General features: G+C 44.2%; 1 protein-coding gene across 3 annotated transcripts; it reads right to left on the reverse strand.

Annotated features, from left to right (window-relative positions):
• Positions 1–1,997: 1,997 nt before the first annotated feature.
• On the reverse strand, positions 1,998–27,325 carry mtss1la (MTSS I-BAR domain containing 2a). Of its 3 annotated transcripts, XM_051382233.1 has the most exons (15): positions 26,672–27,324; positions 23,707–23,768; positions 23,517–23,590; positions 12,199–12,283; positions 11,892–11,983; positions 11,715–11,789; positions 9,172–9,329; positions 8,948–9,055; positions 7,933–8,030; positions 5,699–5,831; positions 4,966–5,040; positions 4,588–4,743; positions 4,036–4,212; positions 3,715–3,880; positions 1,998–3,455 (listed from the first exon to the last, which is right to left on the reverse strand). In XM_051382233.1, exons 1-15 carry the CDS (start codon positions 26,738–26,740, stop codon positions 2,650–2,652), a joined length of 2,334 nt encoding a protein of 777 aa, XP_051238193.1. In that variant the 5' UTR covers positions 26,741–27,324; the 3' UTR covers positions 1,998–2,649. The 3 variants fall into 3 exon arrangements, with proteins under 3 accessions (XP_051238193.1, XP_051238194.1, XP_051238195.1); XM_051382234.1 differs by lacking the exon at positions 4,588–4,743; XM_051382235.1 differs by lacking the exons at positions 4,588–4,743; positions 4,966–5,040 and having other exon boundaries at positions 26,672–27,325.
• Between the last annotated feature and the right edge of the window lie 168 nt (positions 27,326–27,493).

Here is a 27,493-nt window from a genome sequence, read left to right on the forward strand (position 1 = left end):
TTGTTTTGATAGAAACCAAACGCCCAACTTCAGGGCCACATCCTGTCTGAGGAGCGCTTTTATTTTACCCACATTCCGATTAGTGGCGCCTGAGGTTGCCTCAGTGATAAGCACACTAAGAAATTATCATTGATTTGAACAGTATCTCAATTTAGCCGCGAACATATCACAACTTTCTATTAGCACATTAAAAGACATCTCACATCATCAAAAGACATAGGAGAGTCATTGAAAAAATAAAAGACAATGAAAATTAGCACAGCTCGGTGTCCCTCTCGCTCTGCCTAACCGAGAGGTGAGACTTCTGAAGGAGGCAGTGATGATGTTCTCTTTGAAGCACAGTTTAGAGAGCGAGAACGTTACCTTGGATGCAAAATGAAACTCCTCAGTTCTTTTCTCAGTTAATTATCTCAGCAAGCCCCAGCAATTAGGCGGGTTTCCATCACACGTCCAGTTCAAGGTTATGAACTAAAAGTGTAAATTCAATAATGTGCTATTTATGAGGCTGAGAGGATTATGAGGGACCCATTTTTGGAGGATATGAGAAATACTGAAGGCTTCCCCAGGCAAGTGGAATAATCTTTTCTCTAGGCATGGTGGTCCTGCAGCATCTCCTGTATTATACCAAAAAAAACACTACCTACATTAGGTAGGACACTGGGTACAATTGTCTGGTCTACATTATCTGGTCCTATTCAGCCTCCATTTTTCTTTGCAATCAGCGAGAACTGCCAGTGGTGAGTCAGTGTCAGAGAGATTAAAATAGATAATTCCTCTGTCTCAAAAACACACTAAATCCTGCCTCATTCTCCTATTTCTTTTTATTCTATGAACTCCACTGTTCTGTTTTTCCAGGCTGTACACTGTTAAGTAGCCTCTTAATAAGAGCAGCTTTAAATCGAGTTTTGCTCATTTATCATACAGTAGGTCCCTTATCCAGGCAATGGTAGCCTGCGGTTGATCATGACTGTTGTCCAGGGGGGGAAAGCTTTATACAGTCAGCTTAGGAGTTGTTTACCAGCAGGACCAATCAATTAAAGAATAAGGAGAGGGATTTTAACCAGCTCCCAGGATCATAAACCTACCCTGAGAGTTTGTTTTTCAAAATAAAAGCAAGAAAAAAATGGTCAAAATGAATGTGTAGACTTTGAGTAAATTCAACTTATATGATTTGCGGGAAGACATATTTTCTAATATCATTCTAATGCTCAAATTACAGTTTGTTTCTTTATAAATATAAGTATTGTAGCACATGTTGGCTTTGTATTTCACCGTTTCACTGCGGTCACCTGGATGCTGTTCGTCCTGGAGGCTGAGGGACGTCCTTACCTTCTCCTCCTCTTCTTTATTCCACTTATCATTCACCTTCTCAGTCTGCCAAACATCTTTACTGAAGCAGTAATGTCGATGGATGTCCTCCATTACTGCTCGTTTTGGCGCCACTGTGTCAGCTAGGCCACAGTGAAGGGTCTCTGGCACCCTCATCTGTCTCCATAGAGCACTGCAGCGTTACAACTGAGCCATGTCACAGTGGACGAAGAGTAAAATAATTATTAAGTTAAAAGTTTAAAACTAGCTTTCAGATAAAAAATTACAGCGCACAGACCGCTGAGAAATTAAGATTGCTGTACTGGACAAATCCTAAAAATACTGTTAGCTTAACTGCAGTTTAAAATCTGAAGCAGTGGGAGCTTCAGAGGAAATACAATTCTAATAAAATAACACAGTTTCAAAAATCTGAAGAGGAGAAAGTAATGAAGAAATAAAACTTCAAATGGCTGGGGAAAATTGCTGAAGCCCACTTAAGATTTTGCAAATACAGCCTTCTGTTCAATTAATACATGTTTGTATACACAGTAATGATTACTGCCATTACAACAAGGCACACTGCATGTCAGCAGCAGATTGTAACACAGTATTTGCATTCCTGACATGGATGTAATATTCCCTATGTATTAATAAAGACATAACATTTACTAACAAAGACAACCAAGCCATTTAACAGTAAAAAGCCTGTTTAATTGCAGAATATATTGACAGTACAGTACAGCAATAAAAACACTGCCATATTGCTCCTATTTTACATGACTTACACAGCTGCTGTTCAGCTTATGAAACAAAACAGTAATACGGTACTTGTACAGTAATGATGAGAAACACAACACACAGACAGGCTCACAGAGCACTTTCGCACATCACTTCCTTCTGACAGGTGGCTGTGTTAATTAATAAGAAATGCACAATATTATAATAATCAGAAGAGCAAGAACAAAGACACTGAGCATTTGATCCCTACAGTTGTGACGTCTTCATCACTGGGTCTAAATGGACAAACTGGGCTGAAACAACCGGTCACACAGGGAGCAGAGATGCACAGCCACAAAGTCCACAGAAGGGAAGAAAACCAAAAAGAAGAATAAAAACCAAAAGAATATGGATTACTTTGTACGTACGCAATACATACATGACATGAAATGACTTTAACATTGTCCATTACTCTGAACTGGCCTTCATTCACCACGTTACATCCTCTTTGTTACTTGTACCTCAGTTCATGTATCACATGAGTGCTGTTGCATTTTATTACAAAGCTTCAGTTTGTAAATAAGGGCACCACAGCTGCTTCTTCACAGCCTTCTTCTCCCTCAGCTACCGCAGAATCCTGGGAGCCGACCTGTCGTCAGTCACTGCCTTGCGGAGCCTCACCCCCCGGCGTATTGACACCAGCATATCTGTGTCCTCCTGGGTCGTAGAGGACGACTCCTGGGGCACACACAGAGCTGGATCCCCTGGCAGTGAGCTGTGGAAGGGGAAGTGACCCTCGCCAAGGGCGTGGGCGCTGGCTGCCAGCTCTCCTATCTTCTCTACCAGGCTGTGGCGGTTGGCAGCGAGCAGAGGGTCCTCCTCAGTGCCGTGGGTCGCCATGCCGGGGGCCTGCTGGGCATATACAGTCCTGTCCACCGCTCCTCCTCCACAGCCCCAAGCTGTGTCAGGGAGGCTCATTCGGTTTGGAGACGCCCTTGTGTAGTCACTACTAGATAGGTCATCACCGTACAGAAACTCCTCGCTGCCCACACGATGCTGCGACGGGCTGGCGTACCCCGGAGAATCTGGCACCGTGGGGGTCTTAACGGGCACGATGGGAGGCCGGATTGGAATGGGGCCGGATGTGGACGGCGTGCGTCTCACTCCAGTTTTGGAGGACGGTGTCCGGCGAATGGTGGCCGTCCCAGACGTGATAGCTCCAGAGCTGCTTCCCCCTCCCCCATTTGGAGTTCCCTGCAGGGTCTTCCCTGCAGGCAGACCTGCTGTGCTGGCAGGCCTCTTTGTTTGGATCATTCGGCGGTAGCTCTGAGCGATGTTACTGTGTCGTGGGATGGTGGAGGACTTGTCAAAGTCTGCCTGTCCTTCACTGTCAGCATCTCCATTGAGAGAGTAGCACTCATAATCAGAGCCTAGAAGTGACAGTGAGTCATAAAAATCTATTTTTACACAGAATAACAAAGAATTCTGAAAACAACAGTGTTTTTGTTATTTTGCAGCTGTTGAGCTTCGTTACATAATACCTTAAGGTAATCATGTTAGCACTGAAGGCAATTGGTACTGCACTTTCCAAATAACACAATATTCCCATCGAAGTTACATGGAAAAAGAAATTCTAAAATCTGTGCTGTATTTTGATGCCTGGTGTGTGGCTTTGTGGGTGAGTGTTACCTTGTGAGGGTATAGTGTCCTCGGAACAGGAAGGGGTGTTGGTCTGAGTGCTATAGCCGCTGGAGTACTGCAGAGAGTCCCTGCTGCTCTTCTGCTGCTCCATACTCAAGCCCCTAGTCAGAACCATAGCTAGAGTACTGGCTGCTGGAGAGAGTGGCTCGCCATGCTGAAGCACGCACACACACACACACACACACACACACAGATACAGGCAGGAAGGAGATACATAAAGATTAGCACACATTTACATATGCAATTCACCACACAAAAATTCTCAAGCCATATAAATTTATACACTTCCATTTACATTTTTACCCTTACCTTGGATGCTATGGTTCCTGGGCCAATTCTCGCTCGGTGTTGATCATCTGGTTGCATCCCAGAATACCCCAGTGGACTGGGCGGAGCTTCCAGTTCTCTCATCTTATCCATGGACTCCCTCCTACGCTGCAGAGTGGTGGCCAACGATGGCTCACAGGAACTCGATTTGGCCCAGTCCTGCAGCAGCAGAAGGAACAATGAGACTATCTTCCAACTGTGCATCTCCAGTGTTTGCCACCCAACAGTCGTGCAGTCAGTTAAACATGGAAGCTGATTCCATGATTTGGCTCATGAACTGGTTAGATGCCGGTGTAAATATGGAAGATTACACTGGGCTATGTAAGTGTTGTTAAATGAAAGAGCCGACTCAGTTTAGCGCATCTTTTGTGAAGATCCGAAAACTGAGCTTGATGAGCGACAGCAAAATGGTGACTGTGAGGTCAATCTCAACGCTCTTTAATGTGCATGAAGGCAACAAAACACAAGAAGCAAAGAAGCAACAAAGTTTTTAAAAGAGAAAACTAAAAAGTAAAATTGCAAATGAAAACAAACCTTCCAGCTAGGAACCTTTGATGTGGGTGAGGGGGTGTTGGATCCAGGGGAGTGGTTAAATGTGGGGGACGCAGGAAGTATGACAGAGAGAGGCCTGATGGTGCCAGTGTGAGAGAAAGCAGGGCGAAAGGTACCGAAGGATGAACATGAGCCAAACTGCGGAACGGACAGACAAGTCTGAGTCAGAGTGCTCAACATCCATGAATAGTCCACGTCAAACCGCACCGAGGCTGTTAAGTGGAGCCCACAGGCCTCTTTATACTATAGATAACAATGAGTAAAATGCACAGCACATTGTGTGTAGGTGTGTGTGCGTGTTTGCTAATGTGGGAGTGTCCAATAAAGCAAGTAAATGGATGAGATGCATGCAGTACTAACCGCTGTAGGAGAGTTGCACTCGCTGACAGACTGGCAGGTTTCTGAAGCCTCAGAGGAGGCTGAGCTTGTTGATTTCTGGTAAAAGGGAAGATGGAGTAGAAAACAGTGGAGGGGAAGAGGAAATGGGGAGAAAAGGGTAGTTGTGAGAGATGAGATGCATAGGAACAGGGGGAGTTGGAGAAGAGTGCCGATGAGCTTTAGGAGGAGGGAGGTATTTTCTTGTCTCTGAGGGGATCTATATACCATTGCCTGGATCGAAAATAAAGTAGCCTGTAAGATCATTTATTCAGAAAAGAACATTGCATCAGTTGGCGTGCTAGTATGCTGCTGAGCACTGCAATATGTTCAGACCGTGAGAGTCTGAATAACTTTATAAGTCCAGTGGGATAAAAATTCAACATTTGCAACTGGTAAAGCTCTATTGCAGCAAAAACAAAGAGCTCTGTTACGTTTGGTTTTGAAGCTGTCGAGCTCTTATTGAGGACTACGGCTCTATGTCTGAAATGCAAACAAGAAAAGATGGAAGGTGCCAGATGAAAAAGGACTATCGTTAAAAAGAGAGAATTACTGTAGATCTGCTGTGACAAGACAGTGGTGTTGTTTCTGTGTCTTCCTGCCCTGCAGCATGACTGAATAAGGAATCTCTGGAGCTGCTTTGTTCCTGGTTTTGCCGCAATGTAATCCCTCCTTTTCCTCCTGATCAAAGAATAAGTTTTATGGCTGAGACTGCTACCTGGCTGGCGATGTCAGAGGGCATTGGCGACGGAGGCTTAGAGTGGGTGTTGGCATCTTGGGACACAAAGCCTGAGTCGTGGGAGGAGACACTGCTGAGGCGATGGGCTCCTGCAGAGGGCATCTGGAGGAGACTGTTGACAGGATATCATATTAGTACATAACTCAACACATATGGAAGATTTACAAAGCCTAAATGAAAACAAATCTATGTAATGTTTGTAGTTCCTTTTTCTATATGCATTTACTAATGCAAAATGAAAAACATGACAATTATTTTGCATTTTGTTTTAAAAAATTTTAATTTAAAAAACTATTGCATTTAACTGTTGTCCAGCAGAGAGCAGCATACACCTGCCAGTAATAGATGCAAAGCACCATCATTAGTTTCCATGAAGAGGTTCAATGGAGCCATTTGTTTTTAAAAAAGGAGATGCATCATCCATGGCAAACTTAAAATACAATCAACTGTCTCATCCCATTGGGAACGTGACCATGGGCAGGGCCTAGTATACGGTCTCACAAGAGTTCCCTGCGGGGTACCCGGTCAGAGAGACACTATTGTTGACTGCATATTTTGGTTACATTTGGAATCCTCTGTCATAATGTAGTCCTATATTTCAATCCCTGACATTACAAAATAACTTAAGTGTAATTTATTTTATTTTTTCCCCTTGTTTGATTTGGTTTCATTTAGGCATTGTAAATGTTCCATAAAAAGATACAATATGCATGTAAAACAGGATTGTGATCAAGGTTGTAGCATTTTCTTTTTCTTTTTACATCTGGGCCATAGCAAAACCAGAAAAAACGAAATGAAACATTCATCACAAAAGCTGAAAACATGAAGGGAAAGTTACGTGAAAACTCTAAATGATGCCATTCTTCTAATTTTGGTGCATCAAAGGGCATTAAAAAGTTATCCTTTCTTTGATTTTTCTTTCTCTCTGAACATTAACAGCTGTCTTCGTGCTTTTTGTCTCCCGCTCCTGTCATTCTTATTCAGAGTGGCTCCTCTTTGTATCCCACGCATTTTAAAATGTGCAACTTCTACTTCTCACCTTCCCTTTACACTGCTCCCCCTGGAATATATCTGAAGTTATCATTTCTCCTTTATCTTTGTCCTCCGGGATGAGGCTTAAGATGGAGTGCCAAATTAAATATGACAAATTAAATAACCTTAAATGATTCATTACTAGACGCTTATGTTCTTTTCCTCTCTCCTCTGTGTCTTTTAAGAAGAACTCAGTAAGCTTGTTTTTCTTCTCTCCTGCAACCAAGACTCTTGATTCTTGCCCACAACTGAATCATGACATACTTCTCTACAAACAGAGGGAATTCTATGACCTCCAGCTTATCAAATATTTTTTTTACAGATTCAGTGGACAAACAAATGGATGAAAACATGTACAGCAGTCAAGGTGAAACGAAGGTTGGTTGTCTAAGATCCAGGAAAAGCTGACATTTAGGAGGTATAAGATTTTCGTGGATTAATCAAATTTTATTCGAAAAACATCACACTAACTGTGATTTACAATTTTATGTGCATTAAAAATCAGTCAGTCAAACAGTGGCCGTCAGTAGCATAGTGGATAACTATAGAAGACTAAAAGTAGGCTGCAGTGTTAAATGGCACACATATCAGGGAGGTTCTGTTAGGTACTGTGACTCTTAATACAAAGTGATGACTTGGTTTGATATTGCTTTAACTACAAGGGTTTATTTGTAAAGCAAAGCTCGCTTCTTGACCGGGAATTTACCTTTGACCCAAATGCATGAATAAACTGTCGAACTGTCACCATTAGACTTGAGAATATGTGGATTTTGGTTTCCATGTAGACTCATGGCTGTCAGGCTGTGCTGTTTCACAGCTTTGGACCTAATCTGGCTGTAAGAAGCTTGAGAACTGCAAATCTGCCAGGAGCAAGAGCTCAGAAGTTGGCAAGATACGCCATGTACTGCATGTTGACTGTCACTGATAGTCTGGCTGTGTGGTGACAGAGGGCTTGGGGGTCACCTGCTCATGTATTCATGACAACCTTTAATATTTCATTATTTTGCTATTGTGTGAATAAGTGGGTTAAAATCAAGAATGCAAGTGTTTGGATGTTTCCCTTAAAACAGCATGGCAGCTCAGATAAAGTCCAGGATTAACAACACATCTGATGCAGCACATGAAAAATATCACATCTTAATGTACGATCAACACATTGTGTGTGTGTGTATAGACTGTACCTGCACATGCTGCTCTTCCTGGAGCCAGCGCTGCTGGGGGAGGAAGGAGGGGTCTGGTATGACCAGCTATAGTCAGAGCCTTTCAGGTCACGGATCACCTGCGGCAACACATAACCAGAAGGTAATTATATAGTGGCAACAATATAAGTGCGCAATATTGCTTTTACACAAGATAGAGAAAGAAACACCTAATGGTTTAGACAGATGCTAATAAATTACTGCTAATTACGATTTGTCATGTCCCAAAAAGAAAGTTATTTCTCAGGCTGTGCTGAGGGAGATATAAAGGGATATGTTTTGTCACGTTGTGGTGAGATTTTATTAGAAAGAGCAAGATAGGAGTAAGAGCAGAAAAAAGATTTTGCAGACACATAGTCACAATAGATGTATAACAGCCATTATCAGCCACAATGTGGACGTTGACATAAGTAATCTCACACCATCCAACCTCTCAAAACCTGAATTAAAGCATCAGACAACACTGTAGCTAATGGAAATAATGTATCCGCACACTATTAATATACTACTCTTTGTGCTACTGCCAACAAATGTCATGAAAAGCCCATCGGTTCTGTATCTCTCAACCCCGTGTCCTCATTCCATCCAGTCCTTAAAAATGGGTGACCGATATATAGTTTCATTTTTAGAAAAGGCTGTATCATTTCCTTGAGAGCAGGGCACTGTAGGTTTGACAAATGTTACTAAAAACGGTGTAAACAGTGCATGTGTATGTGCACATATGTGTATGTGGGATCAGCTCACAATAAACCACGATGGGCATGTTTTAATAGATTTGGGGAAACAATTGTGGTCAGTGGTCAAATAAGTTATATCAGACTTTGGATATACAGAAAATACTTGTTAGTGGGATCAATTAATTGTTGTTCTTTTTGTTATTAATAAGACAAATATAGAATATCAGCCCTGGACACATACAGTAGATTTCATTGTGATCCAAATAGCCTGAACATCTCCAGCAGCATTAGTAGAATTAGTAGTATTACACCTCTGTTACCTGCTCACTGGCTGGTGGCAGCTTATGTGGGTCTTCAGTCAGCACAGTGAGGTCATCAACAATGGCCTGTAAATGTGTTATTTCTCCCAGCATGGCAATCTCTACATTCTGGGAAGGAAAATAGGACCGATCAACAACATGAGCACGCAACGTAAAACATCTTTTTCCATAAGTACTCCTTATTTTCTGCAACTCTTGGGTAACAAAGGCTAAATGTTCCTCACCACCACAGGCTGCAGCATGTTAATGAATGTACAGTAACGCCCTCTCTCTTCCAGGAGGGCTCTGCGAACTGCCTGCTTCTCCGTCTCCTCCATCAGCAGATACAAGTCACTGACATCCTGCATGGCACTGTCCAGCTGGGGGCGCAGGTTCCCCCGGCCTGTGCGAGGCAAAAGGAGGGGTGCAGAGAACCAGAAGAGGGGGAGGGAGGACGTAGTGAAGGAGGAAAGACAGGGGGTGAGTGGGTGAATTAAAGATAGACGGGAGAGGAGGAGGAATGAAAAGAGATCGGGGATTTGACGGGCGGGTGATAATAATGGAAGTGACATGAAAGAAGAAAAGTGTACACAGTGCCGGGAGGAGGAAAGTAAAAAATGAGAGATGATTAGAACACATAATGACAAATTGCTTCTGTACTAGAGGTCAACGCACTGACAAACACTACACTCAAATGGTTCATGTGCATGGAATGAGAGGACAGTCAACACATATTATCAATCATGAGTTGATGCAAAGCAACTGGTGGTGACTTGAAGGTCCTGAAATGGATGTGATTTGACACAAACAAGTAAACAGAATGTCTAAGAGTCGTTCAAGTCTGCATACCACAATGACACTACATGATACAGCAGATGAAGGTTGGAAAAAGAATGAAAGAAGGATGCGATGAAGATGACCACGGAGCTGCCAAATTCTCTGTTACTCTGACTGCATGATTTACACAGACATACACTGCCAGGTAAAGGTTTTTAACACCCTGCAGTATATCGTAGCATTTTTGGTTCAATCTCAAACAATGCACTCGCTGTAACTACCTCACAATGGGAAAATATAAGTAAGGAATACAGCTTTGAGTAAATTCAGACGTGCCTTGCTATGTTATCACCAAGAAACTCCAGTTATCTTTAGCAGGCAGCACACTGTAACCTATATTTGTATAACCACTGTCTAATTGGCTCATCTTTCAGCGTACCTGCATTTAATAGGGGCACTGATTAAATGAAGAGTCCCATTTAGGATCTGACAGCTTGCTAATTAATAGGTCCTTAAAAACAGAAGTTTAGGTCTTTGGTAGAACACAAAGCTGTCAGCATGGAGCCAAATGTCAGCTCAGAGGAATGAAAGACTACCTTACTGATCATTTGCCAAAACAATTCTTAATCTATTAAAAAGGCATTTAGAAAATGGATGGGCTGCATTTGAAACAGGTCTGGCAAACTATCTGCATGCAAAATACAAGGAGCAAGTACAAGGAGCTAAGAAATGAACAACAAATATACAGTGTGTGTGTGTGTGTGTGTCATTTCTCAAAGGACATTTTTCATGGGAGACTGACACTTTTTCTCACAGTAGGAAAAGCACAGGTGTAAATATTAAAGTCACTGATGGCTAAATTCCATTTAGCTACTGAGACGCTCGAATAGAATTGAGAACCGTTAATGCTTTTTAGTAAGAGCCGTGCTTTTCCTGATATGACCTAGGCCTATTAACTTACGCCCATGTATTAACTGACATTCTTTCATGTTTGTGTAAAGGTATTTACAATGACTACATTGCTTGAGGTTTGGGTAAAAAAATACACTTATTCCCTTTCTTGCTGAGAGTTAGATGCAAAAATGCCACTCTAATATTTGCCATATAGAATAAAGCTACAATTAGCAGCTGATTAGCTTAGCTTAGCTTAGCTTAGCACAAAGGATCGCTAATCTGTTTGCAAGTTCATTAGTGGCCTTGAGTGAAGCTGGCAGGTGGATTTAGTTAACGTTGGAGAGAGCTAGGCGAGCTGTCTTCCCACATTTCCAGACTTTGTGCTAAGCTAAGCTAACTGCTGGTGGTAGCTCCATCCATGTATCGAAACGTGCACGAGTGTGGTATCCATCTTCTCACCTAACCCTCGGCAAAGAAACAAAACAAGCAATTCCTTCCTTTCAACAAAAATGCTGAGACAGCACGGGGTTTTCTTTGACTGGCAGCTTTGAGCTAAAGATGATTATGATGCCTTTGAAAACTATTCTAGTTCTCATACAGGGCAAAGCACAGCAGACATACCTAGAAGCTCTACAGCCAGGAGAAAGAAATAGAGGAGGGGTTGCAGGAACAGGCAGGGGGGGGAGGAGAGACAGAAGAACAGGCAGTGTTAGCTGGATCAAATCAGGGCACGTTGCATATTTATGACTAGCCCGTACCACTGGTGTACAGTAAGTCTGTATGAAAATAAGAGTTTAATTAGAACCAGCAGTAGGGGCTAATGCGAGCACAGCCAGGAAAGAAGAACATTTCTTTGATTTATAAGGTAGAAGCTGACAAATCATCCAAAGCTGGAAGGGAACTTGTGCCAGGCATTTTGATTTGATTGAGTTGTCATGTCTGATTCTACACTCTAGATGGCGCCAGTTCAATCGAAACCATTGGTGCAGACCAGGGACCAGCAGCCAAGCAGACTTCATAAACATCAGCCCTGAAAGCTGGATAAAGTTGCGTGAGGTGTTTTATCACAGCGTTCATTAATCATCAGGTTCTTGTCACTAGGGAAAGTTTATCTCACCTTTTCTTGCTTTTTTCTGGAGTTTTATGGTGTCTAACGACTTCCTTTTGATTTCCTGACGAGACCGCTTGTATTCTGAAGGCAGCAAGGCAAAACCAAAGACATATCAATTTCTGCCCAATATACAGTGCTCACAACCAAACTACTATTTGGAATTTGTGTTTCCTGGTTGTTCACCTTTGGCATGGTCTTTGTCCAGCTGATTAGCTGTCTTCTTCCATTCCTCTATCCTGTCCTGGAGTGGCGTAACCAGGCCTTCCATAAGAGCACTACAGCGACAAGGAGGCAAAACATGAGAAGAGAGAGTGAGAGAATGAGTGGCATAACAAATAGATTTTTATTTCCACAGCACAAAAACACTCAGTGAAGAGTGGCAGAATGGCAGGAAGGTCAACAGAGATGGGATGGGACTGGCGAACACAATAATCCCCTCAAGAAAATTGCATTGGAGAGGGGGAAAAAAAAAAACACAGGTGACACTTACTTGGTGAAGTGGCGTAATTTTGTCTCAATGCTGCGGTGGCGCATACACATCCTTGTCAGAGCTGAGCCGACGTCCCTGGTGGCACCTTGGATACGACAAAGGGAAAAACAAACAAATTGTCACCTACGATATAAGAGGTTGGCATTACAAATCACATGTGATGTGCCTCTTGGCCTGGACAAACTTGATTTTTTATGAGGAGACGCAATACATCAGAAGAGCATTTTGAGAGGTCTAATTCTCTCTCCTGTCAGATGGATTTATCAGGGTGTTTTTTTTTCCCTGGTGGAGAGGCATTTCCCACTGCAGCCACTAGGTGGTCAAGTGCTGATTGTAAAAGCCCATAAATGTCACATTTGTTTGGGGGAAAAGCAAATGTGACACAGTGCCTGAAAAATACAAACCTACACTGCCTCCCTCTTTACAAAACAACCATGTTCCACTTGAAGATTGCATGCATGATTTTCATCAGAGTGTCAATAACAGCTTGTGTGAATTGGTTACTGTACATTTCCTCTTTGCTGAAGTGTAATTAAACAGGGTTTTCAAACCCTAAAGCCCAAGCTGGCCCACTGTCTCACTGATGGTTCACAGGCCAGTGTAATATGTGGCAGCACTGATCCTGTTGTAATCTGGGCCACATAGGGCTAATCTGAGGGTCTCTCACCACACACACACACACACACACACACACACACACACACACACACACACACACACACACACAGGGAAAGAGAGAGGACATCTCTCAGCAGCAGAGAGGCCTCGCAGAGTGGAGGCATGCACGATTGTATTTGTGTTCATGAATGATTTTTGGTGTGTGTGTGTGTGTGTGTGGACAGGTGGTGTGCTTTACCAACCCCCCACCCTTTCCGAAGTTCTCACCCCCTCTATCCTGGAGGAAAAAGGAGGGAACCCTGTAAGGGGATATCCCTCTATTCTTCCCTGCCTGCTCTGCCTTTCCTGTTCTCTCTGTTTCCTAAACACCATTCATGCGGGGCAGAGAGAGAGAGAGAGAGAGAGAGAGAGAGAGAGAGAGAGAGAGAGAGAGAGAGAAAGAGAGAGAGAAAGAAAGAAAGAAAGAGAGAGAGAGAGAGAGAGAGAGAAAATGGATCTAACCTGTGCAACACAAACAGGTAGAAAGAAAGCAAAACAGAAAACAAAACGGAATGGAACACACGACTAATGTGGTGAGCCTGGAAGACACAGAACAAGGAATGCTCCAGATGGTTGTCCAGTGAGATCTGTGCTATTTTCCAATTATCACATAAAAAAAAAACTAGGTTACTGTCTCCAGTTGATACCGCGTCACACTGCAAGTTCAAAGACCATTTTACTCCACCGCTTGGCTGTCAACTACAGTGAGCGGCAGATCTGGACTCCATCTCCCGGAGACATTTTTGTCGTGCAGACGCCGAATAATTTGAGTGTGTTTGTGCGTTGGGGATCAGATGTGAGGGTTGTTCTATGCCTGCATTGCTTTTCTAGGTGTCTGAGAGAGAGGGAAGGGGGTATTAGAGGTGAAAGGTCATCCAGCTGTACCACACATGGGCGTTAAACACCAGCGGGAAGTGATTGAGTTAACATGTGGCATATATATATATGCGGAGCTCTTGATATAAACAGTGAAAGAGGTGTCCATCTTTAAAGGACTGGTGTTGAGTGTCTGTCATGTAACAGCCTCTAATCACACTGGCTCAGGGCTCAATAAACCAAAGTGTAAAGACATATGAGAAACACAGACGTGCACACGGGACACGTGTGCACAGGTTATGACCCTCCATCTTAAAAGCATCACAGGAGGCATCCACAGCTGCAAATCAGCTCTCGCAGGATGGAGGGAGCCTGAATAATAAGTAATGTGGGCCCTTTTATCTCTATAACAGACCTTCCCAATGTCACTGTCAGCCAGCGAGAGCCCTCAGCCCCCACTCTCCTGTCCCATCCACACCTGCCAATTTCTTTTCCTCTCCCCTCCTCTTCCCTCCCGTCTCCTCCTCTCCTCCTTCCCCTCCCAAAGGGGGGATCAGCTGACAGCTACATCCTGTGGAGGTCCAGAGGCTTCCTGCCCATGTCCAAGAGCCGTGCTGGCCCCTGGCCTCGGCCGGATGGACAGGGACAGAGTGATTCACTCCCATAGCACCCTGCATGCACAGGCATGTGACAAACATATACAAGCTGGGAGGGGGGTTTAGATCGACTAGAAAGGCAATATGCTAAAGTTTGAAAATTTCAAACTGAAAACATACAGAATATCTATCTATCCATCTATCTATCCATCCAAAGGAGTCCACTGAGGCAGTTTTTTGATTTGTGATTTTGAGCTACATAAATAAAATGTACTGTACTATCTCTCTGTACTATCTAGATTTACAGATACTTGACTTTGTTCTTGAAAACTGTCCAGAAGTGCGTAGGAGCTGGGAAAGTGATTATTTCGCAGACCAGGACCCCTGGAGCTTTAGGGGGAGCAGTGCCGACCTCATAGCAGACACCCACACGTGCATGAATGAAGCAAAACACAGACCATGATGGAAGAGAGCTATTATGCAACCCAGCCATATATCTTAAGACAGGGAGCAAACAACTGGGAGCAACTGAACAGCACAGAAATGTGTGGTTCATTATAACAGCACCGCCATGCATGTTGCAGAGGCTGATGGCGCCTGGTTCAATATATGTGCCAAACATAAATATTAATCGCCACCAGACCTGCTGTGCATGTTGAGGAGTACATGGGATTGTTGGTGGGAAGGTCAAGCCCCTACTGTTGGGTTTTGTTGGGAACCTTAAGCTCCAGTAACCAGGACCAGCGCAGTGTGGTCGAAGCGTTTAGTGAGTGGTTCCATCCAGAGCTCTGTTTCTGATTAACTCCCCTGATTCCTCGGAGAAGGAGGAGCATTTTAATAGGCCTTCTTTATAGAGGACTCTCCTGCCAGGAGCCCCGGGAGCCAGGAGCTAAACTGCCACGGCCCTCAATCCCTGATGTCTTCAACATGGGAGCTTAGCTTAACTATCTCTCGCTTTCAGCATCTAAACCCTGCTGCTCGGCTCAGGTTTCATTTGCACTCGAGACTACCGAGCTGGAGTGAGATTCTGCCGGAGTTAGAACCGCTCATTGCAATCGGCTTCCAAGCCGAATCTCATTCTCAAGAGCCGAGTGGCTGCTCCCTCTCTCTCTGCTTCCTGTGTCAATAAAGCATGTTTATGTGGGCTGTAGAGCGAAAAGGTACAGAACATCCTCACAGTTACACTTCCAAGAATATGAAACTCTCATACAGCCACTGCTTAGCTAAGAAAATTCCATCATCCGTAAGACAACAGTTATTCCTCACGTTGGCACCTTGGCCGCAGAGCTGGCATAGACAGTTAAGCCTCCCGTCTTTACCCTCTCTCACTCTTTTTAAGTGCTACAGAATGTGAACTGGCAGGGACACAGCGGAGGCCACTGATGGATAAAAGGGGCTATGGGATGAGAGGGGAGGAGAGGGGAGGATGAAAGAGGGTACACACTGCCGAGGTGCCGGCTGGTTCGGCCAGTCAGGGGACAGAGGAAGTGTTAGCTGGCTGCTGCAGGTGCAATAAGTGTTGCTGAGGCAAAATCTTCCACATAAGGCTCAGTAAATATATGATTAACGATGAGCAGGAGTAGGAAGAATTGGTTCATATGATTTTTCAATATCATCAAAATCTTCATATAGTTTGTTTTTATCTTCTCAAAGGAAGCCAAACATTGTGCAAACATTTTTTTCAGCCAAGAAAAAAAAAAAAAAAAAGAACGAGGAGAAATGACTTTGATTTAGTCAGCTTCACTGGTATCGTTTAGTTACCAGTTGAGCAAATTCATAGCAGAGACTTCTGAATTCAAAAACCTGACGAAACATCATACATTCACATCATCAAACATTCACTTCAAAGCACAGCAGGCGCTCTGGTGGTATAGCTCAGCGGGAGCCGTCTGTATTAAAAAAATAAAGCAGCATCCCTTTGCGTCTGCTAGTTAGGGAGCAATGTCTTCTGATGGAGCGAAGAGTAGATAAAACAGCCGCCTGCCGGTCATTGATTGTGGAACAAGAGTACAGTGTTGTACACCTGCAGCTAGAGAGCTACAGAGGATGACACACACACACACACACACACACACACACACACACACACACACACACACACACACACACACACACACACACACACACACACACACACACACACACACAGACAGTCTTTCGAGAAACTCCCCAGAATCTCTCTAATCTAAACTGTGAATATATTTACATTCTTAAGCAACATTCTTTGTTCATGTTTGTAACACAAAGTAAAAGTCTGTTTCATCAGCTGAAAATATATTTAAAATGACAGATTGGGGTGAAAAGTATAGTTTACTTTGTAAAGCCTGATGTGGAAAGACAGTGTTTGAAAAAGCTAGGCCATCATTATTGTATTCCTTCAGTGAAACTTAAAATTAATATATTTAGCACTGGGAATTGCCTTTAGGCAAGTTGCATACCGTACACAGCAAATTCTGGCCTCCAAACCCAAATTTCCTTTAACCCTGGTACTCTATTGATACTAGTTTTTGTTGTTTAATACATTTGATTATTATTACATATTGTCATAACAACAAATAAGGGAATAGTTTATAGTTATTTTGGCTATCCATGAACAAATATATATCCCTTGTGTTTGGCAAAAATCCATTCATTCATTTAAAGAAATGTCAGTAACTTCTCTTACATAGTGGTGTTACTAGTGTTTGGGGTCAATTACACCACTGAGAGCTGTAATCCCTGTTAAACCTTGTCTGAACAAACAAAAATCCAAATAGACATATTTAGGATTTTTAGAGGTGTAATGCTGCATAAAAACAACTATTAAAACCACCAAGTCACACATACAGAGCATAAACACAAACCTTCACATTTGAGAAGCTGGAAATAACCCTAAAAACACATAACCCTGAATGAATGTAAGTATGTTTACAAGTGAACTTATGCACTATATGTGCTGTGTGTCCGCAGTATGTGTGTCCAACAGCATTCAAAACCTTTGTGTTACTTCCTTGCATGTGGAATGTCACTTCTTACCAGAAACAATACTAATGAAAGGCAGAGGAAACAGCCTCAAGATCAATTGTCTTAGTCACACAGTCAAACACACACACACTCAGTCCATTGTTGTCTGGCCATTACGCACAGCAAGTTTCACCTCCCAACCAGAAACTCCCACAGACACAGACAGCCCTCGGTGTGTCCTGATGTGTTGTAAACATGTTCTGGAGTGCATTAGGACGAGAGTAAAGAAGGAGGAGGAGGACGAGAACAAGGAGGAAGTGATATTTTCTCTGTTTGAGGAGCTTCCTGTTCAAGGACATAAATGGTGCTAAAAATAAACGCCGCCCCTCGTCCAGATGTGCTTTTCATTGCAGTTAAAAAAAAAAAGGCGGCAGAGAGGAGAAAACAAGAAGAGTAAGGGAAGGAGAGAAGTACTGTATCGTGCAATAAAATGGGAAGAGCAGAAAACCCACAGGGGATTGTGTCTGCCTTCAGAGAGGAGGACGCTGGAGGATGCATATACATATAGTATGCATATAGATGCAATACATGGGAGACCCGAGATGTATCCAAACTCCAGACAATAAGGCAGCAGTCTGTGAATGACTCAGTGTTTAATGGAGCAAAAGCCTGCAAGCCAGTTCAATCAGATGACTAAAGCTGCCCTGCTATACACCCTTTATCTCAGATGACAATGCTCTGCCCACTATTTGCTCTATCAAAGTTCCCGCAGCTCTCCTCATTTGCAAACAATCCTTCCAACAATGCTGACACCTCTGCCGGTGCTGCTGCTGCTCATATAGCATTTTATCCGCTCCACCTCCCACCTGTAGCCTCTGAGTCTTAACTTATCCCGAGGAGAGGTTTCTTATCGTCGCTCCCCTTCCTCCCAAACTCATACTTTATATTCACAGAATAATGTAACAACGTTTCCAAGTGGGTGGTTGGACCGAAATGTTCTTCTCTGCTACAAAACAGTTAGATTATACTTAAAGTTTTCATAAGTGAGTACCAATCTGCCACTAGTCCATCTACATTTTAAACCACAACATCCATTTTCAAACTGAATCCTATGTTTTTCTTTTAATGCTGATTCATTCTAACCCCAATACCTCAGCTGCTTCTATAGACTAGACCAATGGGTCTCAACCTGGGATCCTTGAGGGGGTTCGCAAAAAAAAGGACAATATTTTAATTAGACTATAATTTTATTGGCTAAAAGTTAGTCCAAGAGAAATGCTAATGCAATTCATCTTGAGGGGAACATGAATAACTGTACCAACTTTCATGGCAATCCATCAAACATTTGTTGCGACATTTTGATAATAGCCAAAAATGTCAACCTCTTGGTGGCGCTAGAGAAAATCACCAAAGTAAAGCAGATCCTCTGGGAACCGTGGATGTCTGGATCAAAGGGGTGGACTGACCTTCCATCTGAAAAACTGTCTTCAATCAACCACCTCAGATGATTAAAACTATGCATGTATCCCTTTCATTCCCTCTTTTAATGTCCTCCCTTACATTCCTCTTTCTGGCTCTCTCTCTTGTGTATTTTCCGTCCCCTCTCCGGCTCCCTGCCACGGCGAGTTCGTGTTCAGGATATAGCTGAACACAGTGTTCCCCTCAAGTCTCATGTTTGTCTTCTTAGTTTGGTATTCAGCCTCAGAATGAAAGTAATGCAGAGCCAAAAGATTTGTTTTCTCTCACATTATTATTCCCCCCTTCATCGTCTGTTCCTCACATCATTGTTCCAGCTACTTTCCCCCATTGCAATTTGCCTGTAGTCATTATAATAGCTGGAAAACATTCATTTGCAGGGCGACCACATTGAGTTTTGAGGTTGAAGCCCCTAAACTCTATGGAGAGAGACATGGTGAACTGTGTTGGGAACTGTTCTGACCGACAAGGTAGACAGCTGAAGGAGATATAAGAGGCCCTTGTCGATACTTAAGTGACTTTATGGCCGGTGGTCATGAAGAGCCTAACATACAATCAGCAAAATGGCCCAGTTGACCGTAATGCATCAGCCAATGCATTCATTAACGTGACTGCATGTACATGTATGTCCAATCTAAAACACCCAGAATCTATAAGCTTATTATATGAAGTCAAACCCACATAAGATGCAACTCTAACCTCCCTGTCCTTCAGTGCACTATACAGGCTCATATCAGCCTTGTACATGAAATGTCGAGCTTGATGGATGTCAGTGCTGGTCACATGGTCGCACTCTCATTATTTGACATGTCCGTAAAAATAGCTGCGCTGCTGGGACAGTGCAGAGGACAGTAATCCCCTGATCTCGCTCTGCACTAGGCCACGGCCACATCTCATCCATGCCAGGCCGTCCAGATGGCGGGTAGGGATATCCGTCCCATCTGCCAGCCCAGAGAAGCACAGGGGCCAAGCAGATTACTGCTTTGCTGAGACACTGATCTACTAACATACCTCCAGTCCTCCACTGAGTATGGACTCTATGAGTGAGAGAAAGGGAGACCGACAGGGAGAGCCTGCACTGGATGACCCGCTGGAACATTATGTCTGTGTGTGTAATGGTGTCTGCACTCTGCAGGCTCTGGTGCACAGTTGCAAAGAGGGGAAGGTTTCGTCTGTGTTGAACACAAACTTGCAGTGTGTCGCAGTCTGGCCGGTGATCCCAGAGTGTGAATTTTTAAAGCTGGGGTTGGCTGATCAGGAAGAGAAGGGAAGGCAGGCTGTGTCTGTGTGTTACAGAGTGGGGCTAAGAGGATTAGCTAAACGCCTCTGCCTAGCCTGGATACCCAGAGCTGTGGAAATCCCACTGCAATCACAACCCCCACCCTGGATAACTCACCCCCCAGTAGACTCACCTCACTCTCTGAAAAATATGGAGCCTGTATCTCATACCCTGATGGACCATTAGCCCCAGACTACTGGCTCTTTGACCTCCATCTAATTCAACCATGTCCAAAAATGGAAAAAATGAAGCCAACCTTCCACTAAAGCACACGTCATCCAGCCTAGCAACAACAAAACACCAAACACAGAGCCCACTATTCTCCAGATAAGTCCGGTCCTCTTAAATACATCAGACAACAACTTAATATGACTGTCAGAAATGGTCTAGACAACACACCAAAAACCATTAGGCTGACCAATCTAACAAAAAAACAGTCCAGAGAGACGCAGGGCCTCAGACTTAGTCCCAGGAAACATGGGTGTTGAAACATAAAACATTTCTCTTTAAAAAGGCAAAAATTCTCCAAACACATTCATCCAATATAGACTTTGTGGTAGGGGGACCTTTACTGAACCCAGATGCGAGCTGCCAGTTCACTGAGACAGACATGCCTTTAGACATAGATCCATCGACGCAGCTTAGAGTAACAGCACTGTCAGACACTGTGCCAAAACGCCTGGCAGTCGACTCCTCCAGCTGCTTCATAAAACACAGACGCTGACGCTATGACCGAGACCATAAACTCTAAAAACGGACAACACAGGCAAAAGGAAGCCTGAACATGAACACAGACTGAGGCAGTTAGAAACACGAACATGCAAAGACAGAGAGGAGGTTGTACGAGATGGAGATTGTGGGTGATTTCAAATATAATACAGCTGTTATGGGTACATATGAAAAGCTGCCCTCCCAGCAAAAGACAACAAAACATGTTAGGACAGGAAATCATTAAATCCTCTTTCATTCACTGTCCTCTCTCTCCCTGGACCAATCAAGACGCACTGAATGAGAGGAAAACATTGCTTTCCTTGGCAGGGAAACATGTCCAGTCTGGAAAGTGTGTGTGAGAGTTAAAGGGGTGATGGGGTGAGTGTGTCAAAGGTAGATTAAAAGGAAGCAGAAGAAGAACGCGATGAAACCTCCAGCTGTGCCAGCAGCTGCAGCTCGTCCCCCAACACGAGAGGGGAATCGGGGTGACAGCGATGACAGCCAAAAGTTCATAGCTTAGGGCCCGTCTCCTGTGGTGCAATCAGCCCTATATGGCAGTGCAGACGCTGAGACAAACATGATCGCTGCAGGCAGACAGACCCACACACACACACACACACACACACACACACAGAAAGAGACAAAATGGGGACTTACGAAATGGAGAGCAAGTAATCTGACTTCTATTTATGTACCACTGTTTCCTGAACAGTCTTGAGTTAGTCAGTGCAAAAGCAAGTGGAAAGAGTGGAACATCTGGATGCCAATAAAGGCTTAGAACTTTTAACATTGTAGCTGCCAGAAGGGCAAACTTGCCCAAACTATGATCCGTGGAGCCTGCAGCCTGGGGTTCAAAGGTCATCCCAGTCTACTACGAGCCAGCTCATGTAAATATCGACATTCCTCCCGCCGGCAAATTAATTGCTGCGGTTTGGAGCACGCAAAGGCTAACACAGCTCCCACAGGAGACGCGGGATTGAAGTGGTGTGCTGGTTAAGAGCACATTAAAACTGCACAAGCTCTTTTAGCCCACTGGAAATAATTGTTGGAATTTCAAAAAACAATAGCAACTGCAACCAAATCTGTTTTGCTTATACTGAGCAATTAAATATGTGTCAAAGTTATGACGCAAATTTAATGGGCTGAACATTATTTTCTACTACGACACTCCACCACCACAATGAAACACTGTTGATAATAATGTCCAGTTAGCAGTTTATATTTATTTAACCTTCTGAATGAACGCCAGCATAGCAAGCTGAGATGAATCACATGGTCATGAACCAATGTATTGCACAAATTCAAATTAAAACTTGCTGCTAAAAATGGCGCTACATGAAAAGTCAGGGGATCACCAGAGTTCCTAGGATTGATGTGTGTTACAGAGATATTTCAGTCTGGGTCAAAGTGGATGACCAACCAACAAACTGACATTTCCATCCACCAGAGACACGCCACTGGCATTACTAACCACCAGACGCTTTCCAATTTACTATCCCATAAAACAGATAAAGTTGAGATGCTGAAGCCATCAAATGTTCATCAGCACTAATCTGAAGCATGTTTCATTAGTTTCTCTTTAGTTGTTACAAAGTCTCTCTGCGTCCCTCATACAGTCTGTGGCCGGAGAAGGATGACATTAATCCTAAAGTTAATGACCCCGGGAGAAGAGCAGAAGAGTGAGTGGGTGTATGAGTGACACACTTATGGGGATTTTATGCATCTATAGCTGTAAAACTCAATATGGCCTTCTCTCTCTGGTCCATCTATCATCTGCTGTTTTCCCTTCTTTTACTGCAGACACGCTTTTCCTTTGATGTCATGCCTTGCCATGGTCTATGCCTCTGCTATATTGAAGCAGGCTGCTAGCAGTGAGCAGGTTGACCCCAGTCTACCTTGCTTCATCTTGCAGAATTCATGCGCACTCACATCAGGAATCACTTGATGTATTGCATTGGCAATAAACTCTACTGTTACTGCACAGACTATAGGAGTAAAACTGGTGAGAATGTGTGAACACTGTTGAACAAATACCTCTTTAGTCATTTTCTCCAGCAGTAAGTGGTCAGTAAGGGGCTGCACTAGTACAAACGGTTTAAAGCATGTTGGCGTGTGACCTGCGAGGTCAGGTGGCCGGCTACCAGCTGTCACTCTTTGAATGTCTGTGTGTGTGTGTCAGGAGCCTTTGCACACTGAGTCCAGGTTTGCAGGGTTTTTTTGACCTACATACTGCTCTCGACGATCAACTCCAAAGAAATCTGTGTTAATCAGCTGCGTCTCTGGCCAGCCTGTCTGCTGCCACTAGCAGGGTGACAAAGCAGATCAGCAGACCTCATTAAGACCGAAGAAACAATAAGCTCAGATTTTCACTTCTCTAAGCCGCCTGGCCCCCCAGAGTACCCCCACTTTGGCCATCTTAGAGAGTCAGAGTTGTGTCTTGTATCAGAATCGTTTGTGTGTGTGTGGTGAAATTGGTCTTTCAAGATTTGTGACGTGCACAATCACATGTTGTGCACATGTTGGAAGTTTCTTGCCTTTCTATAAACACTGTAACCTGTAACTCCACACAGTCTGCAAGTGCACATAATGTTGTATTACTGAGAGCGTTACACTGCACAACACAAAGCATTATGGTAGAGTACCTCAACCATAATGAAGAGCTGCACTAGCATCGCTTTAAAGTAAGTGAACACTTTCAGCAAGACACAAATAAACAGTGCGCAACACTCTATGAAGACAACAAATTGATTTCTTAAAAAAAGGTGGCAAAAGTTATTTTCTTGTTCTTTCAGAGTCTTAACTCCACAGTGCTTGAATGAATTGAAAAAACATCCCCTTACCTCTAGAGTTGGTAGCCATGTCCGCCACTTTCTGAAAGGCATCTAAAAAGGCCACTGCTGCCAGAATTGTGGTCCTGTAAAATATATTGGCACAGGTTCACTGCACCGTGACTGCATAAATAAAGTCTCAGTGTAAATATTGCACTCTTTTTTTCATCAAATTTTACCATTCACTGGGACTATTTCTCACCTGAGTTGAGAGTGCAGTTTTGTGGCCTTCGCACTGAAATCTTCCCACACAGGGTAAGAGCTCTAAGAAGGGAGGAGAAGAAAGGAAGAGAAAGGAGACAAATAAATACCTCACCAAGGACATTTAAGCACATAAGCGTAACACAAGCAGACATAGTGTTCTCTACAACAGGATAGAGTCTGGTACAGCTTAATAACATTTCAATTTGCTGTCTTTTCTCCTTTATCCACACTGATCAGATACTACACTGAAATCCAAAAAAGGTTGCACTGACTCAAAGAAAGCTTGGCATCTACCCTCAGGGTTAGAAACAAGTTGGTGTATAAGCTCCATGCTCTGACTTGTTTTTAAAAAGGTCAGCGTGATTTCTCAGTTCACACCCATGTTATTATTGTCCTTCATCAGCCTAAACGCCTTCCTCTCACGTTCTCTTAAAAGTGTCCTCGTGTTTATATGTCTGCCGTACAAGCATGATCTGCATAAGCTCTCGTATCACCAGTGTTTATGCGCATGGGGTAGGCCAGGTAGTATGGCTAGTCTTTGAAAAATCTGGATCAGATTTTCCCTGGGATCATCACACGCTGCCTTGAGCTATAAGAGCAGAAGCCAAACATAAAAGACATTCAAGGCTAGATCCCATTAGAGCAAGAGCTTGAGCCCTGGAGAAAGGAGAGGAAGGGTATAACCCCTATGCACCTCTTTGATGGAGAGGAGCCAAGAGAGGCCACACATCCTGGCTATATATATATATATATATATATATATATATAGTCAGTTTGCAACCTGGAAACAGTCTTGCTCTTCATCATTTCTGGTGAAACCTGCATCCTAGCTATGATAGTGTTCAACTCCCAGCTTCTCTCTGATCATCAACAAAACCGTTTGCCACGACCCTCCCAGCCTCGCTGTCTGCACTTGACTCCAACAGGTGTCTAATTAGCTTGTGTGGCCTGTGACTCCCGGGGGGTAGGAGGGATGCGCTGCCAAGACAGCTGAGGAGGAGGGTGAAGAAGCGGGCAAAGAGGGCTACATGCAAAGAAGCAAAGGAGGCGCCTTCTTCATCCACACCCATAATCTCCCGGGGGCAGGGGGCGGGGGGAGACAAATACAGAGGAGAGAGAGGAAGGAGAGAAAGGCTTGTCCTCCCACGCCTCGTCATTCACAGGAGGGTGAGGTCAAAACTAGCATCCTTGGAGCTGGGGAGCTGGTAGGCAGTGTTGCTCAAGGACATTTTTTCTTTTAAAAGGTGGTTTCTTTCCCACGCACAGCGGCTTCAAATCACACGCCATTCACATCCATTGCTGACCTAATTCGTGATTGCTGATCTAATCCAACTGAATCATTTTATTTCTTTTCACCCTCTACCTCCTCTTCCGCCACCTCCTACTCTTCTACTTTTTTTCCTCACAGCTTCATCAGACAGTTATATAACCAAGAGCTTGTATCAACACAGCTTGTCTGTGCAGCCTTTTCTTTTTTCTAGGTTTACTTAATGCACTGTACGGGTGTAATGTAGGTAATTGTGCACTATACTGTAACATTGTTCACAATCGGTGAGATCAGCACAGGAAAGCCATGCTGCTGCGTTGCTCCCAGGGGGGGTAAAAGCTGGTCTGACAGGCTTGCGTGGCCCAGCCAGGCGGCAGGAATGAGGTCAGATCTCAGACAGTGGACATCGACACTGTGCTGACTAAGGGCTTCGGTCTCATTCATCTGCGCTGCTTATCAATACACAGGCTGTCTCTCTCTCTGTGGCTCTCCCTGGCCCTGGCATGAGCACAACACAAAAGGGAAATATATGAAACCAAAACCACCGCTGCCAATAGCTGAGAGCTGATTTCATTGGAGCCTGACAAACGAGGGTCCATAAATAGTCCGTCTGAAGGCACCACGGCCCCTTGAGCCAGGGATCAATAAGAAATCTGTTAGGTGGAAAGTGCTGCCTGATGCTTGACTTGTTCGCTGTTGTTAACACTTTGTAGCGTGAGCGCCCTCCACAATGAGGAGACTGGGAGCTGCCACCGTGCCTGATGTTCACACTTTCCATCTGTTGTCATGAACAACAACAGACCACCCTGATTCAACTTCCTTGACCCCTCCCCCAATTCTCACACACACACACACACACACACACCACTTGCATGTGTGCAAAAGATAATAGGAGACATCCAGTTCCTGTTGGAAATCATTTAAAAACTATGCTGACAGGAGGAGAACTCATGTTTTATATACAAATGAGATGCAACATGAGTCAATTCAATTACTGAAGTAGGGCCTGGATCAAATGTGTATTGAACTACATATTGCTGAAGTAGAGATTTCCTGCCACAAGGCCAAACATCAGGAAACACAATCAATAACCTTTCGGTTTCTGTCCTGGAGGTTGAGGCAATGGAGCCGGCTATTTTCTTTCAGAGCATCCTTCTGTGCCTGACATTTAATCTAGAAAAGCCTTGGAGGCTGCGACAAAGGAGGAACAGTTGTCTGGGGTCAAATGGCACAGCAGAACATTTTGTGCTGCAATAACTGCACAAAATTCTAATTATCTTCCTATTTTGATAGCTCTTTTCCCTTCTTTTGCCTTGGCTTTTGCAATTTGGTTCTAATAATGAGGAGTTTAGGTTCTGACCTCTGAACCAAACACTTAAGCCACCACCAAGCAGCCTAGCTTTTAACAAAATAATCATTTTACACCTCCATACTTCCATGCAGGCAGTCCTACACAGATTGACACAGTGGCTGAGTACTGTTAGACCTAACCAGTGACTGACAGACCTGCTGCACATTATGCAAATAACACAAAGGGGAACATGTTTCATCTCTCTGTCCTGCAGCGGTGTTTCCAGTGGGGGAGGACCCGGTGAAAGAGACAAAGGCAGTAAAAATATTCGTCTGATCGGCCACCGTGCAACCACAGAAGGTCAGATATTATAACCCTCTGTACTTTCATTTCAATGTGCGTTACCTTCATGTCGTTCACGATGGCCTGGAATAATCCACCCAGCGCTCCGCACTCCTTCTCCACCGACTCCATGGTGTTTCAAACTAACAAAAAAGCTCGCAGAAAAGAGAAAAAAAAATCAGACTAAATATCCGATTGTCGGTGCGTCTTCACACATGAGACATGGAGAGCTTTGTTTTTGTTCCTCCGCCGTTCCTTCTCCCTTCTTACGACTACGCCAAGCCGGCAGCTGAGAGGATGCGAAGCCTCAAAGCCCACAGCCCGAATCCCGAAGCCTGCGGAGCGCACAGACAAAAAGAAATGTGCTGCTCGACGGCGCCGGGGGCTGCAGCTCGCTCCGCCGCCGCTACTCGTCTCTCTCGGACGCACGGGAGGGATGGAGCAGGGACGCGCTTCGGTCGGGTGAGCTACAGCCGGAAAACGTGGAGGGCACATGCACTGTGGCTCCTCATGATCACCGCGTTAACACAAATAACAGAGTGATCACAATTGTTGGGGAGAGGGCAAGAGGAGGAGGAGGAGGAGGAGGAGGAGGAGGAGGCACCACGGGAGCCGAGAGCGGTCGCAGGTCTGGGACGCGGGGACGCGCTCCGTTGTTAGTGGCGGAGCAGATGTCAGGGCTGGAGTCTCCCGTAATACGATCCATGGGAATGGAAAGGGGGCTGGTCAAGTCTCTGTTTTTTTTTCTTCTTCACATTATAGCCTGGTGGATGAGGACTGAGGAGGAGTGGTCAAGGAGGAACACCCCCCTCCTTTCCTCCATCCTCCCCTTCCTCCAGCCCCCCCATACAAACAAAAGTGAAGCCTGCCTTCCCATTGAACAAT

This window comes from Dicentrarchus labrax, unplaced genomic scaffold (genome assembly GCF_905237075.1).
Source record: "Dicentrarchus labrax unplaced genomic scaffold, dlabrax2021, whole genome shotgun sequence".
Classification (NCBI taxonomy): domain Eukaryota; kingdom Metazoa; phylum Chordata; class Actinopteri; family Moronidae; genus Dicentrarchus; species Dicentrarchus labrax.

Bases quoted from the DNA above. Each gene is read 5' to 3' on its own strand.
- mtss1la (XM_051382233.1), bottom strand. From the start codon at position 26,740: ATGGAGTCGGTGGAGAAGGAGTGCGGAGCGCTGGGTGGATTATTCCAG. The intron at 11,984-12,198 runs GTAAGTGTCACC...TTGTCGCTGTAG, and splicing joins AAATTACGCCACTTCACCAA to TGCTCTTATGGAAGGCCTGG. The intron at 5,832-7,932 runs GTACAGTCTATA...TCCTGTCAACAG, and splicing joins AGGAAGAGCAGCATGTGCAG to TCTCCTCCAGATGCCCTCTG.